General features: G+C 43.3%; 1 protein-coding gene across 1 annotated transcript; it reads left to right on the top strand.

The window, feature by feature from the left end:
• The first annotated feature begins 15 nt into the window (after nucleotides 1–15).
• On the top strand, nucleotides 16–19,973 carry LOC308076246 (DNA polymerase theta-like). The gene is made up of 32 exons (XM_080416449.1): nucleotides 16–214; nucleotides 644–820; nucleotides 981–1,111; nucleotides 1,223–1,379; nucleotides 1,915–2,026; nucleotides 2,112–2,313; nucleotides 2,446–2,587; nucleotides 3,041–3,187; nucleotides 3,298–3,510; nucleotides 3,794–3,936; nucleotides 4,333–4,543; nucleotides 4,840–4,982; nucleotides 5,201–5,394; nucleotides 5,797–5,921; nucleotides 6,495–6,738; nucleotides 7,853–9,596; nucleotides 9,747–11,538; nucleotides 13,327–13,464; nucleotides 13,554–13,759; nucleotides 13,853–14,069; nucleotides 14,182–14,375; nucleotides 14,887–15,015; nucleotides 15,994–16,168; nucleotides 16,735–16,858; nucleotides 17,138–17,238; nucleotides 17,333–17,415; nucleotides 17,527–17,628; nucleotides 17,742–17,853; nucleotides 18,311–18,435; nucleotides 18,532–18,670; nucleotides 19,027–19,136; nucleotides 19,421–19,973. Exons 1-32 carry the CDS (start codon nucleotides 76–78, stop codon nucleotides 19,532–19,534), a joined length of 8,085 nt encoding a protein of 2,694 aa, XP_080272575.1. The 5' UTR covers nucleotides 16–75; the 3' UTR covers nucleotides 19,535–19,973.
• Nucleotides 19,974–20,003: the final 30 nt, after the last annotated feature.

The raw sequence follows: 20,003 nt of genomic DNA, 5'->3' as shown, positions 1-20,003 counted from the left end.
GCGAAGAAAGAGAACTCCCGTCTCAGTCCAAGATCAAATGCTGATTCCGTTTTGGATGTCTCCAGTAATTACATCATGTTCAGCCCCAAACAGCTGGCAGCGGCAAGGAAGAGGGCAGAGCTCCAGCAGTCCTTCAAAGACCAATCAGTGTCTGTGCTCACGGCCCCCTCAGGCTTGGAGATCAGTACTCTCGCTGACTCTTTGCCACAGCCAGGTAAAGCCTGTTTTATAGGTGGTTGCACTGTGTCTGAAAGCTTACAACACGTTGCACTGCAACATGTGAGCTGCCATTTTTTGGTGTGAGACACCTTCACGCAACTAAGTATAAATCAGGCATAATATGTGTCTATCTGTGTATGCAAATACTTTTTACCTTGGTTTAACAAGAGTATAATTAGTTTGGAAATGTATGAAGAACAACAAACCAGATAATTTCAGAATTCAGAACTGCATCAGTGAACACGTTTGGGTACCTGAGTAAGGAGTAGGACTTTTGGGTGGGATTTACTTTGTTTAATTCACTTTGGTGATATATAGTATATGCATACAGGTATATGTGTGTGCCTACTGTCTATGTTTGTGTTTACACATGCACCTGCATATTTGTGTTATCATGTGTCTGTTTTTTTGTGTTATGCCATAGGTGTTGCCTTGTGTGCCCCTGTGAAGCATGCTGAACAACTGTTATTAGCCAGTTGGGGTTTGCCTAAACCTGTGCTGGACAGATACCAGAAACACGGAGTGACTCACATGTTTGAATGGCAGGCCCAGTGCCTTACTGTTGGACAAGTGCTTCAGGGAGGCAACCTAGTCTACTCGGGTAAGAAACAGGAATGCTTTTCCTCAGGGTTAATTTAAGTGTGTGTTAATTGGTCATTTCTTTTACTCTCCCAAGTTAAATTAACACAGGATTTTACTAACATCTCTTCAGACAGAGTCGTGGTTCTGTTTGTTTACCTTTCACTTTCTTCCACTGTCAGCTCCCACCAGTGCTGGGAAGACCCTGGTATCAGAGCTACTAATATTGAAGCGCGTGTTGGAGACCAAAAGAAAGGCACTCTTCATTCTACCTTTTGTCTCTGTGGCCAAGGAGAAGATGAGCTACCTTCAGGTGAGGGCTGGCAAGAGGGATAGGTAGATGGATTCATGGTAGGATTGTGTGACTGCACATTTCTGTCCGTGTATATCTACGTGTGACTCATTTACATGGTTGTCCCTGTAGAGTGTATTTGAGGAGGCTGGTGTTCGGGTGGAGGGATACATGGGTAGCATCTCAGCTCCGAGAGGGTTCACTGCTCTGGATGTGGCTGTGTGCACAATAGAAAAGGCCAATTCCCTTGTCAACAGACTCATAGAAGAGGACAGTATGGACCTGCTAGGTAAAGTGCTTGCATATGTTTGATTAATGCACATTATTACACAGCTTTGTTGAACACTCTGTTTATGTTATTAAAGCAAAAGCTTTTAAGCTAACCACAAGCATCTTTTCAAGCTTAGTTTTTATTTCAGTTTTGGCAACTTGTAAATACATTGTGCATATCTTTTACAACTCTTTCGTTTTTTTTCTTGTTCTTTCAGCTGTTTACAAAAATAACTTAAAACAAAGCATAAATAAATAAAAAGCATAAATCAAGATACTTAGATTAAAACATTTAGGACTATTACTGACTTTGACAATGAACTTACTTTTACAACACTTAAGTATGACTAAGACAACAAAATCATTTTTGAATCAATATTTTGTGTCGTATTATTCATTTTGTTAGTGAATAGTTGAGTAATATGATAATGTAAATGTACGGTGAGGTGTTCATAATAATAATAATATTATGAATACAACCCTTAAATAAAGAATACATTTTTCTGTGGCATACCATTTCAATGAATTTGTGGTATGATTTATAATATAAACAGGCATCGTGGTGGTGGATGAGTTACATATGGTTGGTGATTCTGGGAGAGGATATCTATTGGAGCTGCTCCTGACCAAAATCCGTTACATCGCACAGAAGCGCAACATCACAGGGTTTGTGTGTCTGTCTGTCATAACTCGTTTTTTTGCACTGAATGTACTGTATGCAATGAGAAACAAAGTGTGTGTCTTCATACAGATCCCTCTCTGAAGGCGTACAAATAGTGGGTATGAGTGCCACTTTACCCAACCTCTCCTTCCTGGCCGGTTGGCTAGGTGCTGAGCTCTTCCAGACAGACTACAGACCAGTCCCCCTGCAGGAGCTTCTCAAGGTGGGGAGCAATATCTATGACAACAGCCTCTCCCTGGTTCGACGGTTCACACCTCTACTCAAAGCTAAGGTAACATCAGTACTATCCAGAAATAATTTTATATTTTACTGTTAATATGTCATAATTTCCATGTTTCTCTTGTTTATCATGAAAGGTATGTGATCATATGGCGTGTGTGTGTGTGTGTCTGTCTGTGTAAAGGGTGATGATGACCACATAGTAAGCCTGGCGTATGAGACGGTGAACGATGGCCATTCTGTACTGCTGTTCTGCCCCTCCAAGAACTGGTGTGAGAAGCTAGCAGACAGCATCGCTAGAGAATTTTACAACCTCAAACAAAATGGTAGTTGTATGAAGATATGATCTTTACATTATTATTGTTTTAGCACATATTCCACAAGTGTACACGGTTCAACAATTCCTGTTGTTTTTGTGTAATATTCAAAGGGCTCTTTAGCAATAAGACTAGCGGAGGAACCAGTTGTTAAATGGAGATGCTAATTGAATTACATGGATTCTTATGGTTACCTGCCTATTTCATGGAGATTGACAAGCTACTGTACATTAAAGCAAATCAACCTCAACACTTTCAGTATAGTATATTGAATGAAGATTAAGTTGTCCAAAACATATGGTTTGCTCCTAGGACATGTTTGTTTTGCATGATTGAGAGTGATGGCTACATTTATGTATGTATGGCTGTTATCAACATGCATTCCAGTTTGAACCGATCTTTAATCTACATTCAGGACATAGAATCACTTTACTCAAACATATTTTGACAATATTGTTTTAGAGCGTCAAGGTGAAGTGGAGCCTCGGGCAGTACGCTTGGACCAGGATGGTCTAGTGGATGTAATGGCCCAATTGAGACGCACTCCGGCCGGGGTGGACCCCATCCTAAAGCGCACCGTGCCCTGGGGGGTGGGTTTCCACCATGCAGGTGAGCATTGCTACACATCCACAAAATTGAGGCACAACGAATTCAGTGCCAAAATGTATAGTTTGTTTCCTCCGAATGAAGCGTTCTTGTGTTGTGTGTTGCCTCTGTAGGACTGACATTTGATGAGCGAGATGTGCTGGAGGATGCTTTTCGACAGGGCATGATCAGAGTTTTGGCTGCTACCTCCACCCTCTCCTCTGGAGTAAATCTTCCAGCCCGCAGGGTCATCATTCGAACCCCCACCTTCAACGGACGCCTCCTGGACCCTCTCACATACAAACAAATGGCGGGACGTGCAGGGAGAAAGGGAGTAGACACTATGGGTATGATTTATAATTTTGTTCCGCATTGTCACACCGATCTACAAGCGTGTCGCAGCGCGACATGTGAGCTTTTAGATCTGCTATTTTAGGCGGGACAGAAGAATGAGAAAAATGGAAGGACAAGGTCATTGGCTGCTTGTCCATTTTAATTTCAGTTCCCGGGTAGAAAAGCCTAATTGTGTGTGTTCTTTCAGCAGTCCTGCCTGAAGTTCCTCCGGGAGAAATATTATTTTATTATTATTTCTAAAGTTTTTTTCCCTTTCACACTCTGTTCTTCTGTCAGGGGAGAGTGTACTGGTATGTAAGGAGGCAGAACGGCAGAAAGGTGTTAAACTCATCCAGGGTGCACTTCAGCCTATCAGCAGCTGCCTGGCGCAAAGGGAAGGAGACAGCGTGACCACTAGCATGCTGCGTGCCATCCTAGAGGTATATGAAGGCCATCTTTCTATGAAGATGGAATCCCCCCCCCCCCCCCACACACACACACACACACACACATAGCTTCGTGTAATTTTTCTTTAGTTTGTTGCAGATCAATCTGGGAACCCATTCGGTAAAAAAGAAAATTGTGTAGAAACAGGAACTCGGTTTGGCTCCTCCCCTTTCATAGTCCACTTCCTCACGGGTGCTTCTGTGTACTAACAACAACACTACATGTTTAGGGCAGTGGTGCTGACAGATTCTGCTGTTAGCAGAATCTGTCTTGAGAGATAGTTGCAGATTAGTGGGATACATCCCTGAAATAGCCACTTGTTTGTAATGTATATACCGTATGTGAACTTTACTTCCGTTTCCTGAGCCCTAATGCACTACAATCTACAGATCATAGTTGGAGGTGTAGCCAGCACTCCACAGGATGTCAGGCTGTATGCTTCATGCACATTGTTGGCTGCCAGCGAGAAATCTGACAGCCATCCAGCAGGGGGTGCTGTGAATAAGGAGCTGGAAGCAGGGACCAACAAGGGGGCCATCGAGGCCTCTGTGGAGTGGCTGATGCAGAATGAGTTCATCAATATTCTGAAAGAGGGAGAAGGTATTGTCACCACCTGAACATCTGGTTATTGTTGTTGTCTCATTGTGTGTGTGTTTGTGTGTGTGTGTGTGCGTGCGTGTGCGTGTGTGTATTTATATTATACACGCATACATACAAATCTTTCACTGGTATATTTTCCACATAAATGTGTATTTTTAGTCTCGAGTGGCTGCCCCCGACACGCATGCCAAATGTATGCATGCACTTGTACCAGAAATGTATTTATTTATGTAAGTATTTTAAATCCATGCTCTAAGTCACTGCATGCATGTCTCCTATGATGTCCTCAAATCCAGAGGAGCGATACTGTCCTACCCACCTGGGTGCGGCCACCCTCTCCTCCTCTCTCGCTCCACCGGAGGCTCTGGGGATATTTGCAGATCTCCAGCGAGCTATGAAGGGCTTTGTACTGGAAAATGACCTGCACATTCTTTACCTGGTATTCACATACACGCAGACGTCTTTTATTAGTACATTGGTACTCTCTCCTCACTGAATTCATGAGATTAACAACATTCAATAAAGTATGATTTTTTTCCTTATCGTTTTTCCCATTCCAAACTCACAGAGTGCTCTCTCTCCTGTATATTATACTGTCTGTGACATAGGTTTGCACACACACTAATACTTATATTGCTGTGACCCAACTCTCCACAGATCACCCCAGTGTATGCTGAGTGGACGACCATAGACTGGTACCAGTTCTTCTGTTTGTGGGAACAGCTGCCGTCATCTATGAAGAGAGTAGCAGAGCTGGTGGGGGTCCAAGAAAGCGTCCTTGCTCGGTCAGTCAACGGCAAACTTATTGCCAAGACTGAGAAGCAGCGTAGACAGATGGCTATACATAAACGGTAAAGCTACATCAATTTCATAATGCAACATTAGCCATACACTGTTTTGTGTGGATTGTGGGGGCGCCGATAGCCAAGTGGTTAAGGCACGTACCACATAGGTCTTAATGCCGGACAGCATGTCCCGGGTTCGATACCCGAGTCCGGCGGCGGATTTGCTGCATGTCACTCCCGGACTCTTCTCTCTGTTTCCTGTCTCTCTCCACTGTACTATCAATAAAGACGGAAAAAGCACTCACATAATCTTCTATTATACATAGCAACATCTAAAATGACACTGATGCTTTCCCGGTTATAAAGGTATAACAACGTATAGGCTTTCCCGGTCTTTAATGGGCTAAAAAAAAAGATATTGTTTTTGGTGTGGATTGAGTTTTTCATATTTTCTACATCTCATCACAGGTTCTTCACCACTCTGGTGCTCCAGGATCTGGTGAAGGAGGAGCCTCTGGGTGTGGTAGCCTCTAAATACAACTGTAGTCGTGGGCAGTTACAGTCTCTCCAGCAGTCTGCCTCAACGTATGCAGGTACTGCGTGTTCAAAATGGGAATGTTTGTTGTTTCCGTAGCCAAGACGGAACATAAATGTAGAAATTGCCATGGACTATTTTAAATCTGCGCCACCTACAGCTAGGCCTGTCAGAATTATTACATACTCGTCTAATCGCAATTATTTGAGATAACCGCAATTATTTGTGCATTATCGTTTCCATGTTGAAAAATTCACACATTTTCAAATACATAAAAAAATGCAGAAATAGCTGATCTACAAGCATACAACGCGTTGTAAGCTTGTAGATCAGCTATTTCTGCTATTTTTACAGTTATAAAATGATTAGATATGTCAATAATTAAGTTATTCTTCATATCTGCCCTGTGCAAATTTTGGTTAATAAGCCTAAAAGGCATTAAGAATGTTTTTTTCCAATGTTCAATGCCAAACACACAAATCGTTAATCGCAATTATTTGAGTGACAATTAATCGTCAAATTAAATTTGTAATCGTGACAGCCCTACCTACAGCAGCTGCTGACTAATTTACGTTCGCCATAAGACAAATCTAAAGCCTCCATTAAACTCTGACTCTCTGCCATCCTGTAGGCATGGTCACAGTGTTCTGTAAGCGTCTGGGCTGGCACACCATGGAGCTGCTCTTATCTCAGTACCAGACCAGGCTGAGCTTTGGAGTCCAGAGGGAGCTGGTGGACCTGGTCAGGGTGTCTCTCCTGAATGCAACGCGAGCCAGGGCTCTATATGCACAGGGTCTCTGCACGGTCGCCGAGCTAGCGAGGGCTACTGTATCTGAGGTGGAGAAAGCCCTGAAGAAAGCTGTCCCATTTAAGAGGTGTGTGTGTGTGTGTGTGTGTGTGTGTAATCTGAAGGAGAGAGAGCAAGAAGAAGAAATATTAACACAGGGTAACAAAAATAATCATGTTACTCCATGAATCCAGGAGACAATTGCAGTCGGTATCCAATTTTTCATCATTCCACTTTGTCTTCTCATTATATATTTACCATAGTCACAATTTCATAATAACATAATAATGATAGTAATTATAAAAAGTTTTTGTTTTCATTTCCAAATATCAATTGTGTTTGTTTGTGTCTTTTTTTGGCAACAATATGAAGAGGTTTAGTCCAATTGTATTTTCTAGTGTAAATTTCCTTCTTTTCAACATCACATCTTCATGGAAAAAAAGATTGTTGATGTGTCTATTTCATCACAGTTTTCATTAACGAAATTAACTATGAGCACCACAACTAAGTTCGAAACACCCCATTCCCTTTTCTGTAAGCAAACGATTACCCTAGTGGTACATGGGTGGTAAATGGTACAAGGTTTTACTCTCTTGGAGTGTAGAAATACTTAATTAATTCTAAATATGTATTAAAGGTATCATGACATTCATTTTCACTTTTTTTATTTTCAATGTTTTATTTGGGGTTTTATGACATCAATTACACCCAAAAAACCTGAACTTAGAACATTCAGTGGATTTTCTGTGGTCTGGGGTTTTCTGAATAATTAGGCTGAAAAGTAATCTGAGCTTGGCCCTTCGACAGTGAGGTCACAGTCGATTAATCCCGCCCACTCTCCTCCTCGCCCCTCCCCTCCCCTATCCTTTCCTTTGGGGGGGGCGGAGCAGAGGCGATGATTGACAGGCAAAATCCCTCACCAGCGACACCCGCAGGCAAAGATTTCTTTTTTCATTGCAGTTGAAAAGGCTTTAGAAATGTGAGAGAAAAACACCTGCCATGGATCACTGGAATGGAATTTTCACTTAAAACTTTTTGTACACTTTTGAAGGATCAGGACAAAGACTTTGAATGTGGTGTAAAAGTGAATGTCATTAAACCTTTAATATCAATACTATTTTGCTGTGGAAGTAACTCATCATACCGACTTTGAGACTGAGCACAGATGAGAAGTTAATGGCTTATTGTCTTCTGTTCCTTAGCTCTAAACGTGCGGTGGATGAGAGTGAGGTGGAGGCCGCTGAGAGGCGGAGTCTGCGGTGTGTCTGGGTCAGCGGTGGGCGGGCCTTGACCGAACAGGAAGCAGCCAATGAGATCGTGTCTGAGGCCAGGCTTCTCCTCCAGGAAGACCTGGCCCGGTTAGGGGTTCAGTGGGACCCGGGCCAGCTACCTCCTCAGGCACCCGCTGGCAATAGCGCTGATGAGGACAGGAGCAACCGCTCAGCCACAGACTCTGGCACCTCTTTGGGTTCATCAAACAGCTCTCCTGAAACACGGACACGCATCCCTCAAAACCAGCAGGAGGGCCATGGGTTCAAGACGAGACAAAGCAGAGATATTGACAGGCAAGGACGGGAGAATAAGGATGAACATAAACGAGAGACAGGGCATGCTGAAATGGGAATGGGGGAAAGGAAGAAAGAAGTAACCGAGAAAGATCAATGCAAGCGAGCAATTACGAGGAGAGAAGAGAAGAGTAAAGCGATGGCGCAAATAAAGGAACATAGGAGTGAAACAGAGGGACAGTTTGTTGATGAAGTGGGGGAGGGGGAAGCTGCAAAGTCGAAAGAAGAGACGAGTATCAATCACGAAATGGTCACTGTGAGTGATAAAGAGAAGCTGGTAGGAAGATCAGAAATGATTCAGAGCTTAGAGCACGGACGGCAAGAAAGCAGAACAGAGCAGGACGAGGAGAGAAAAAAGGAAGGTATGGTTTCAGACAGACAACTGGGTCATCAAGCAAATCCTGCTCCTGAACGAAGTCTGACACAGGAATTAAGTGAGATCATATCCAGCCCCCTTCCTCAGCTTTGCCCTCTTCCTCAGCCGTCTTCTTCTTCCCCCATGCCCCCTCCTCGCTTCAGAGCCCCAGTATCCCGGACAGAAAAGCCACACCGTGGTCCTATTAGGACATCGGGAGGAGATGGTAGTACAGGACCTGAAGGCTCACCTGTTCAGCCAGGCAGAGTGAAGCATTCCAGAGTCCTGAGCAAAGTGCTCAGTTCAATACAATGTGAGAAAAGCATACAAGAAAACATAGAGGCTGTGCGGACATTACCCCCCTTAAATCTCATGGTAGATGCCCCAGATCCAGTCCAAAACTTAGACATTCACATCCCAGTGCCGGCCTCTCCTCGAATTCTTGAACCTGCCCAAGAAACTGAGCTCACCCTACCCCCAAATGCGGACACATCAGAGGGGCTTCCCCCACCACCGCAAGGCACATCTTCTGCCCAGGAACCTGCTCCACCCCCTCCCTCTTCTCCAGAGGCCAAACGGAGAAGGCTTGAAGATGAGGAGTTGGGTACGTTTTTATCTCCCGAGTTATACGCAGGTGAGGAGGGAGGGGAGGAAGCCAATGGAGATGGCACAGATAAAGAGGAAGACTTTGGCGACAGCTTTGAGTTGGACACTCAGACAGAAAGAATGATCCTCCAGCAGGAATGCAAAGCTGGAGAGACTAATGAAGGAGGGAAAGACATGGGGTGGAGGATGTTACAACATACAGGAGAAGATGGAATGAAAGGCAGAGAGGTTGAGATGGAGAATACACAGGAAGGGAGACAAGGGCCTGCCTCAGAGGATGATGGAGGGAACCTGAGGAAAAGTGACACTAGAAAAACACCCCACATTTTGACTGATGGCAACCCTGACAATACTTCTCCCACATTCAATATTTCTTTCACAGCTACCCAGATGGAACTCTTCCTAAGCAGCAGCCCCCAGGTAAGTGACTGAAGTGACACTGATGGTTAGGTATTGTGGTGTCATACAGTAGGTTGTAGTTTGTTGTACGTTATATTGAATACAGACATCTAAAACATTTTGAGGATATACTGCAAGCTACAACCAATGGTTATGCTCCCCCCTCCGCAGATCTCTCCTCAACCAGGTGGTGGTGATAACATGGATGAAGTTGCAGATGAAAACATGGAAGTTGATGATGCTGCTGCTGCTCCCGGTGACTTGGAATGCGATCAGGTCGCTTCAGAGAGTCTGAACGGCAGCAGTGGCTTCCTGTTTGATAGCCTGTATGACAGCTCCCTATTGGCCGGCCTGAACACAGACCAATCAGATGAGGAAGAGGAGACCGAGGACAACAGCCACATCCCTATGGGCCAGGAGGAGCGCCGGCGCAGTCAGCTTCTAGCCAACCAGGAGACGGAAGAGCAGGAGGCTGTCCAGTGGGGCGTGTCTTCCTTTAACCTATCAGAATGGGGCGACTCTCTGTTGGTGGGTGAGCACTTCCTGGAGAGGCAAAGCTTGCTCAGACAAACAGAGAAAACACAGAAAGAAAAAAATCATGATCACGGTGAAACTGAGCGATCCAAAACAGGCCATAGTCTGATATCGCGTTCAGAATTTCAGCCTGGTCAGAGAGATGGTCTGAAAATTGATTCTGTTCTAGCAAAAGGTGACCCACGTCAACATGGTCATACAGAACCTCCACAACCTGGCCCCAGCAATACTCAACAGAAGAACCATGAAGACTTGACCAGCAACAACAACCCAGGTCTTCTAAACAAACTGCAACAAGACATCATAGCAACAAATCACAATGAGAAACATGCTGGACGCACAGAGGGAGGAGGAGAGTGTGCAGCAAGGACAAGTAAAGAGGGTGAAAATGGACAAGAAGTAGCGAAAGCAAGGAATGAAGAGAAGGAAAGGAAAGAGGGAACCAATGTCCTTCTGTCAGATTCTACTGTGTTAAAATATGCAAATATACAAACTGCCTCTGGTAGCTGTTTCGACTGCAGTCCAGGACTGCAAGACATCTTTGACCGCTGGCCTAGTATGTGTGACCAGCCCTCACCGCACACTGCTGCTGGAAACAAAGACGTGCTGGAAGTCACAGAAAAACCTCAACCCTCAATGCAAGTAGCTGGAGAGAGCACAAGGCCGGTTATTCAGCCTGCTTCTGATAGGAATGATTCCCAAGAGACCGTATCTCATCCACGTCAAGAGAGAGCATGGGAGAGACCAGATGCTGCCGGAGACTTAATCCCTCCTACGCAGACGCAGGGGCCTGTCACCCCCCGAGTAAAACTGACCACCTCCTCGGTCCAGTCCCCCCGGTCTGTCAAGCCTCTCGGCCATTCGACTCCTGCCACCCTCCTCCCTGGCCAGTCAGCAATCCCAACTTGTCCTACGTCCTGCCGAGAACTCAGTAACCATCCGAAACCTCCTTGTCCATCTGAGATCGTCTCTGATGATGACCCGCCTCAATGTACATCCAATTTTAACCACACAAACAAGCTGGATTCAGAAGCAAAGACTCGACCAGAGTCCAAGTCCTACTCAAAATCAGACCCTAACTGTGTTCCACACTCAACCACACAACCAAAGCCCCCTCTACACACTCAATGCATCTCTAATCCTGCACGAGATTCTGCCGTTACACCTTCACGTCCGGCTGAGCCTTGCTCTGATCTGGACTCAACCCCAATCGGCGATGGCTTTTCCCTTCAGTTGTCCCTCAGTGATTCACTCACTCCCAGTAACTCTGGGTCCTTCTCCATCGTAGACGTGGCAAGTGACAGACACCTCTTTCAGACATTTATAAACGAGTGGAAAACAAAAGAGCGATATTCCCTTGCTCTTGCCTGTGACAGGCAAGAACACATGCAAAACCACCATGGCAGGATTGGTGAAAAACACAGCAGAGGTAATTAACACAAATGTGCTAAAGTGACTTTATTCCGCTTCAGATGTGAAACAAACTAACTCTCCAAAATATTAATCTCATGTGTGTCAACATCTATAAAAAAGTACACGATACATGTCTGATATGCAGCTATCATTGTCTCCGCCGAAGGTGGAGAATATCTCCGCCGAAGGTGGAGAATATGTTTTCGCTTTGTGTGAGCAAACATTGTTAGCCAAGCTAACATTGGGCAAGCTCCACGTGACACGTGTCAATGTGTTGACACCAATGCCTCTGATTGGCTAGAGGGACACGTGACGAAATAAAATTCTATAAATAGGTGTGTCACTTCAAAAAGCCCCTACTTTTTGAAGTGAGGTAAAACAGGATCAATCAGACTTGATTGGAACAGTACCTTCAGTAAGTCCAAGTCACCCGTCTGTGCGTGTGTGTTTCCCTCTGAGAACACCTAACATTGGTCAAGCAAAGGCGCAGAAGGCCAAAGCTAAGAAAGCATACTCATCTACAATTGTAACGTAGAAGAGGACTAGAGTTGAAATGATCCCACAACAAAGCCGAACTCTTAATACGTGTCAATATGTTGACATCAATGTCTCTGATTGGCTAGAGGGACGCATGACGAAATACAATCCTATAATAAAAAGGTGTGTCACTTCAAAAAGCCGTTTACGTTTTTGAAGCGAGGTAAGACAGGATCAATCAGTCTTGATTGGAACAGTATCTTCTAGTCCAAATCACCCGTCCGTGCGTGTGTGTGTCCCTTTGAGAACACCTGACATTGGTCAAGCAAAGGCGCAGAAGGCCAAAGCTAAGAAAGCATACTCATCTACAACAGTAACACAGAAGAGGACTAGAGTTGAATTGATCCCACAACAAGACCGAAATCTTAATACGTATTAATATGTTGACACCAATGCCTTTGATTGGCTAGAGGAATGCATGACGAAATACAATTCTATAAATAGGTGTGTCACTTCAAAAAACCGTTTACGTTTTTGAAGCGAGGTAAGACAGGATCAATCAGTCTTGATTGGAACAGTATCTTCTAGTCCAAATCACCCGTCCGTGCGTGTGTGTGTCCCTCTGAGAACACCTAACATTGGTCAAGCAAAGGTGCAGAAGGCCAAAGCTAAGAAAGCATACTCATCTACAACAGTAACACAGAAGAGGACTAGAGTTGAATTGATCCCACAACAAGGCCGAAGTCTTAATACGTGTTAATATGTTGACACCAATGCCTTTGATTGGCTAGAGGGATGCATGAGGGATGCATGACGAAATACAATTCTATAAATAGGTGTGTCAACCGACCGCTTCTAAGGATGAGAACGCCATCAGTAAATCTGAAAGACACTACATATTCAGTCGCCCCTGCAGAACACCAAAAACCACGCGCATTCTATCTAGACGACAAGTTTGAAGAATTGGCAAATCCATCAAAGTACCCTTATGGCCGTGGTGGTTTAAAAACAGAAAGAGAAAAAGACATCACACAGAGAAAATATTTTAACCAACGCCTTTTGCATTATGATGATGATATTATGAAATTAGAACATTCCTAGAGAACTATGGTTAAAGATAGGGTAGGTGATTTCATTTGATTAAAATAGCACGGGTCCGCTGGCGGAGACTTGTGCTCCGAGGAGCACATTTTCTAGTTATTTCTCTTTCTAGTTCTACTTTGTTATATACGTACAAATATACTTACACAACAAGTTAACACTGCAAGCAGCACTTCCACATGCAAAGTACAGTTTACTCATCGTATTGTAATGTATTTTATTGCAGCGACAGCTCGTGAGACGGACTGTAGGGTTGATGGTTTTCCAGTGAGGGGCAGCGACAGTCTGGTGCTGATTGGCCTGTCAGTTTGCTGGGGGTCGAGAGATGCATACTACATTTCACTGCAACAAGAGCAGAGCGCAGGTATGTACACCCATGCACATATGTATGAGGTGATTTCAACACACACACACACGTGTTATTTTATGTTCACGTTGAATGTCACCCGACAGGTTTGAGCTCCAGTCTGGCCCCTCCTCCTCTGGATGCTGACTTGCCAGTGAGTGAGAGGCTGAAGGAATTGAAGGCCTGTCTGAGCAGACCATTGGTGGTTGGTAGAACAAGGGGTGTGGTTGTGACCTATGACATCATCCACATTTACAAGACACTCGTGCTGAGTTGTGGCATCAGCTTTGAGGGGCCATGTGAAGACCCCAAGGTGATCACACACACACACACACACACACACACACACACACACACACATTGTAAGTACGTTGTTCTAAGTCATTTCATTCAATGTGTAACCTAGGTGGCATGTTGGCTGATGGACCCTGGAAGTGAGGAGAGAACTCTTACCAACATGGTGACTTTCTACATTCCTGAAGAACTACCTCTGGTGGAGGGACTGGGACACGGGAGATACGCAAACACATATAGTCCCCGTGTCAGAGCAGCCACCGAGAGTGTGCTAGTGCATGCCACCATGAACCATCTCACTGGCCTGCTAGAGACAGATGGAATGCTTGGTACAGTAAACTACACATGGAAACACGTGACACTCATACCGTGTTATGGTCTGTTCAGCAGTGTCAGGAACTCACCTCATCACTGTCTTACCGTTTGTGTGCTTTCTGTCAGATATGTTCAGGCGTGTGGAGATGCCCTCGCAGGCATGCTTGGCTCTGTTGGAATTGAATGGCTTGGGCTTCAGTGTTGAGGAATCCGAGAGACAGAAGCATGTGATGCAAGCCAAGCTATCCGCCCTGGAAGCCCAGGCTTACAGCCTGGCTGGACACAGCTTCTCCCTCACCAGCATTGATGACATAGCACAGGTTTGACTGCTATTCTCCCCCCAGCTCTTTGACAGTGATATAGAATATAGATAACACGTGATACTTTTATCCACAGTCCATTTAAAGCACTGGAGTCTTTTCATGGCAGGAAATGACAAACAGATGATAGCTACATGTCGCAACGTTTGCGAGGCAGAGTTAGACTCTGTAGCATTCAAAGATTGTGGATGAGTTGTCTGGCCACAGAACATATGCTCCTTGTGAGTGAGAGGATGAATAAATAGAATATAATAATAAAATAAAATAATAATTAAGCAATAATTAAGCAAAAGAATAAATAATTGTATCCCATAATTAGTAGTGGGGTAAAGACCTTTATCAGAGGGAAATGCATAGTACTAGGGAAATGTGATTTAATAGAAATACTCATTTAGACAGTAGACTAAATGCAGGCAGATGAGGAGACTTGGGAAGAGAATATTATATTTGTAGCACATGGAGATTTGAAACCACAGCTTTAATTTTGTGTGTTGGTGTGCATGTTTCTTAGGTACTATTCCTGGAGCTTCACCTGCCTCCTAATGGTGATGTGGATGGACTGAAAAGTAAGAAGACTCTAGGCTACGCCAGGAGAGGGAGAGGAAAAGTACGGCTTGGCAAGCAATTCAGCACAACCAAGGTGAAGCAGCTTGTTACAATTAACACACAATTAAAGGGATAGAATAGTTTGTTTTTTTTACATATGGTTGTATTAGTTAGTTGCTAGTAGTAATATCGATGCATGGACATTAGCTTATGAAGAGTTGCGTGTTTGAACTGAGATATGATATCAGTTTGACAGCTGATCAGCAGCTGCAAACGGTGTCAATTAACAAAAACATACTACAGATAAAAAAAAGGTTTAACCATCTACAACAGAATATAACTTATTATTTTTTAGCTCACATAGATATTATTTATGTTGACTGCCATCTTCAACAAGAAAATATTTCCAAGATATATTAGTGCTGGTCTGTGAGGAGATAGCGTATTGACGCGTGCGAGGGTGCAGAACAGCCGACACCAACTCAGGACTCCTGGAACGCTGCCGTCCACTCTTTTCTATCCGACATCGGGGTCCGATGCTCGGCGGTGTTGCTGGCTCCACTGTCATGCCGCAGTGTGTCCACATGGGTGGTGTGCCACCTTCTCCTCCTAGCTATGACTTGGCTTGGCTCCCACAGTGTCAATGGTCTCGCCATCAGCTTTCAGTTCTCAGCCTGCCTCATCCTTCTCTATCTGACATTGTCCATGACTCGTAGAAGGATGGGACAGGAGAGATGTGTCGTCAAAAGAGCATCGGTGACACATGAAAGTTGTCGTATTCTGTTATAAAAGGTTAAAAAAGGTTTAAACTTAAAAATAAAAATGCATCCTGCGTTTTGCATGCTAATGAGTAATGGTCTAAATTCAAACATGCCACATTTTGTATTAAAAGACATACATATATATGTGTCAAAAGCTGTCAAAAAGAGTACAAATATACAGTACGTGAAAGTAAGACCGAGCCAATGTATTGTAGATGGGACATGTAATTACATCATACATTGTGCTGTGAAATAGTAATAATTATTATTATAAGTAATGATAATTTAAATGGCTTCAAATTGATCGTCAGGATGTTCTGGAGAAGCTCCGCCCACTGCACCTGTTGCCAGGGGTGATTTTGGAATGGAGGCGGATCACAAATGCCATGACCAAAGTGGTGTTTCCTCTGCAAAGAGAGAAACAGCACCACCCTCTACTGGCCATGGACAGAATACATCCCATTGCACAGACACACACTGCCACAGGTGATACACACTAGATACTCACATAACGTATAGTGTATATTAATGGATGTATTGTACATTACATAATGTGTTATATAGAGACACCATTAAATACCATACAATTCTTCCCACGGCACAGGCAAGAGCATCAATTGGCATATTCAGGTCAGGCAAGTAGCCAGGGAGGCAGTCATCTGAATTGGATAGCTAAAAGGCTACATCTTATACAGTTGTAGGTTAGGAGGTGCATAGTTAATTGCAAGACTGACTGACTAATTTTACAAAAGTTTCACACTCACCAGGAAGCAGTGGCTTCCTTTACCTTTAGAAATGTCAAAAAAATAAAAATATACATTCATTCTTTCAAAATAATGTATACATTTTAAATAGATATCTTTTCTAATCTACTCCAAAAGATTGCGCCACTACTGTATATCTTTCATTCACCACCATTATTTCCCCACACGCCTGTACAGAATCTGTGCTTGTTCTATACATCCTCATGTCTTTATATGAAGTTCTTTCCTATTTAGTGTTTAATACATAATTACATTCATTTACATAACACATTCTATGTTTTAATGCAGGCAGAGTGAGCTTTACAGAGCCCAACATCCAGAATGTCCCGAAAGACTTTGAGATTTATATGCCCACAGTGGTTGAAGAGAGCCCACCTTCACATGATGGCCGCCACAATGCCGCTAAGCCAGGGTAGGTCACCGCTTTATCAGCTGGTTCCTATTTGAGACTCCCTCAGAGCCTACCGTCTATGAGCACTGACAGAAGACAGTTCCATGTTCAGCTTTTACCTGTTGGTTTTTACGTTTAGTTTTCAACTGTCGTATTGTGAATATATTCTGAGGCTGATTCAAGACTGGTATATGACAAATCAGGTCAACAGTACACCCTGAATATGATCTTGACCACAGTTTTTAAGCAGTTATATCCAAAGTTAAAGTAATAGTCATTGAAACTATTCTCTTCTCACAGCACTAGGAGGCGCACCATGGCGCAGACAGTTCCTCATGGCAGTCCAGAGAGGGGAACAGCCTTCTCTGTCAGCATGAGACATGCCTTCATACCGTTCTCAGGTTGCTTCCTTACATGTGTGCATGTGTGTCTATATTGTTCGTTATGTTAGCCTTGTCTTTCCGAATATTGACCCTTGTACCATTTGTATTCTAGGTGGGATGATATTAGCAGCTGATTACTCGCAGTTGGAGTTGAGAATCTTGGCTCACCTGTCCAAGGACCGACGCCTCCTGCAGGTTGAGAGCTAATACACCACATAGTGGTTCAGCTTTTGAGACAGAATATGGAATTGATTGAATTATTGAATTATTACGTTTCCGACAAAATAAATAAAATGTGTGTGCCAGGTGCTGAATGGTGGCGCAGATGTGTTCAAATGTATTGCTGCGGAATGGAAGAACATGGACCCAGAGACTGTGAATGATAGTCTCAGACAACAGGCAAAACAGGTAGAACTAAGACATCCACACACATGCATGTACAGTACAATATTCGATTTGTTCAGATTATTCTGTGTGATTATGACTAAACTAACAAAATGTTTGTGTCACCATTTGTGCAGATTTGCTACGGCATTATCTATGGGATGGGAGCCAAGTCTTTAGGGGAGCAAATGGGTGTAGAAGAAAATGACGCTGCCTGCTACATAGAGAGTTTTAAGGCCAGATACAAAGGTATGCGGTGCTGGGTCTGTACACACATACTGTATATACACCATATCACCAGGGTATTCTTCGCAATGATGAATACCTATGTGATCATTTGTTCATCCCATAACCATAAGAAAATATCATATGCTCAGCAAAGAAACCGTGGTGGCCATGCTGAGTTCAGTGACCGTTCAGCATGTGGTTGTACTTTAGCGTGCGCTGATTCTTCAGCTACAGTATCAGCCCTAGGGCTGATATAATTTAGCGCTTTCTCAGTTCCTCCATCACTCCTCTGAGTCCTCTCACCAAGGCCATAATATAGGCTTTGTTTGTGATAAATATACTAAACAAATGTAATAGATCTAAAAAGCTGTGAGCTTGTAGATCTGCTATTTTCACAGAATGTTCTCTTATGAAATTATGAAACGTCCAGAATAGGAACGCTAGGGTTCATGTGGCTAACCAACGTAACGTGTTCCAGGGATCAACACTTTCCTCAGAGAGACGGTGAAGAGCTGTGTAAAGAAAGGCTACGTTCAGACCCTGCTTGGCCGCAGGAGATACCTACCAGCGATCACACAGGGCAACCCACACGCCAAAGCACATGTACGTGTGTATGTGAAGCACTCATGTTGACATGTGTGATGCTGTCGTTATTTCTCCGTCTTGTGATTGAGTTTTCCCTTTCTGACCCTCACCTAGGCAGAGCGCCAGGCAGTGAACACAACTGTACAGGGATCGGCAGCCGACATCGTTAAAATTGCCACTGTCAACATCCAGAAACGTCTCAGAGAAACCTTCCCAGCAGCTCCACTGTCACACCAGCATAATACACACAAAGGTGAAACATAGTACAAGTACACACACACATGCATTGCTTCTAAATAATAGGGCTGCAACTATTGATTATTTTCTTCTTCTATTCTATCGACAAATTTTTAAGCCCTATTTTATACTCTAGTCTGTTGTACAAAGGGTGTCGTGAAAAAAAAAGAAGCAAAAATAGTTGATCTACCAGTTATCTATGGCTATTTGCAGGCAGAGCTTGTAGACTGGTTATTTTAGCTATTTTTTGAAAACTTGAAAATGTTCAATTCGTTTTTCTATTAAAACCATCTTTTTAAATATAATCAATACAATGTATTGGTTTGATTAACTGTTGCCCCTAGTCTCTAATTCAGTCCCACTTTAACACAGATAGTTGTAGCAGCAACAGGGCCGTGATGTCACATCCGAGAGGAGCCTACTTCATACTGCAGCTGCATGATGAGCTCATCTATGAAACCACAGAAGAAGACCTTATACAGGTATGATGATGCATATGGTTGGGCGGAAACCTTCTACTGTATGTCCAAAATTGTTACTAAGAACCTGTGTTCAAGTGGATCCAATGTAGTTATTTAGTCACAAGCTCATGTTAAACTTTTAATTAGTTACATATTTATAAAACCCACACACACTCTTACTGTTCACTTTCACTTAAAAAATTAAAATAGCAAAACTAGCGGATCTACAAGGCACGTTGTGAACTTGTACATCGGCTATTTTCTCTTGACAGTCCATGTGTTTGATTGTTCACTGCCCCCCCCAGGTGGCGCAGATTGTGAAGAGGGAAATGGAAAAAGCAGTAAAACTGTACGTGAAGCTAAAAGCTAAAGTCAAAGCTGGACCCAGCTGGGGCAACCTTCAAGATCTGGACATATGACCTACATTATTCCTCTCCGTTTACAGAGACAGAAGTTCATTACTTTGTAAAGGCTAAGTATAAGACACTCTTGTTGAGTTACACTTCATGTCATGTGGCCTAGTGTAATGGTTGTAAATAGTAAAAGAAATAATTAAACACTAAGCAAGTGTGAATGTGCAGTATGCACATAAAGTATGTTATATACGTGATTACATTGAGCTCTGAATGAATTTAACATTATGAATTTTAAACATCCCTGTACACCGACTGGGTTAAATGGTTGTAAATATGTAAAAGATTTTTGCCAAGCCAACATGAATTTGAAATGTGCAACAAATGTGATGGATAAGCATGCTATTGTATACTGTAATTACACTACACACTGAATTAATTTAATGTTTATATATTTAAATCTCCTGTACAATATTGACAATTTAGTTGTAATTCCTGCCATCAAAGACTATTGTGGATGTGATTGTGGGCCTAT

Source organism: Gymnoscopelus braueri, assembly GCF_963280865.1.
Source record: "Gymnoscopelus braueri genome assembly, chromosome: 2".
Lineage (NCBI taxonomy): Eukaryota > Metazoa > Chordata > Actinopteri > Myctophiformes > Myctophidae > Gymnoscopelus > Gymnoscopelus braueri.
The sequence above is the reverse complement of the archived record's forward strand: the minus strand, read 5'-3'. Positions and strand labels throughout refer to the sequence as shown.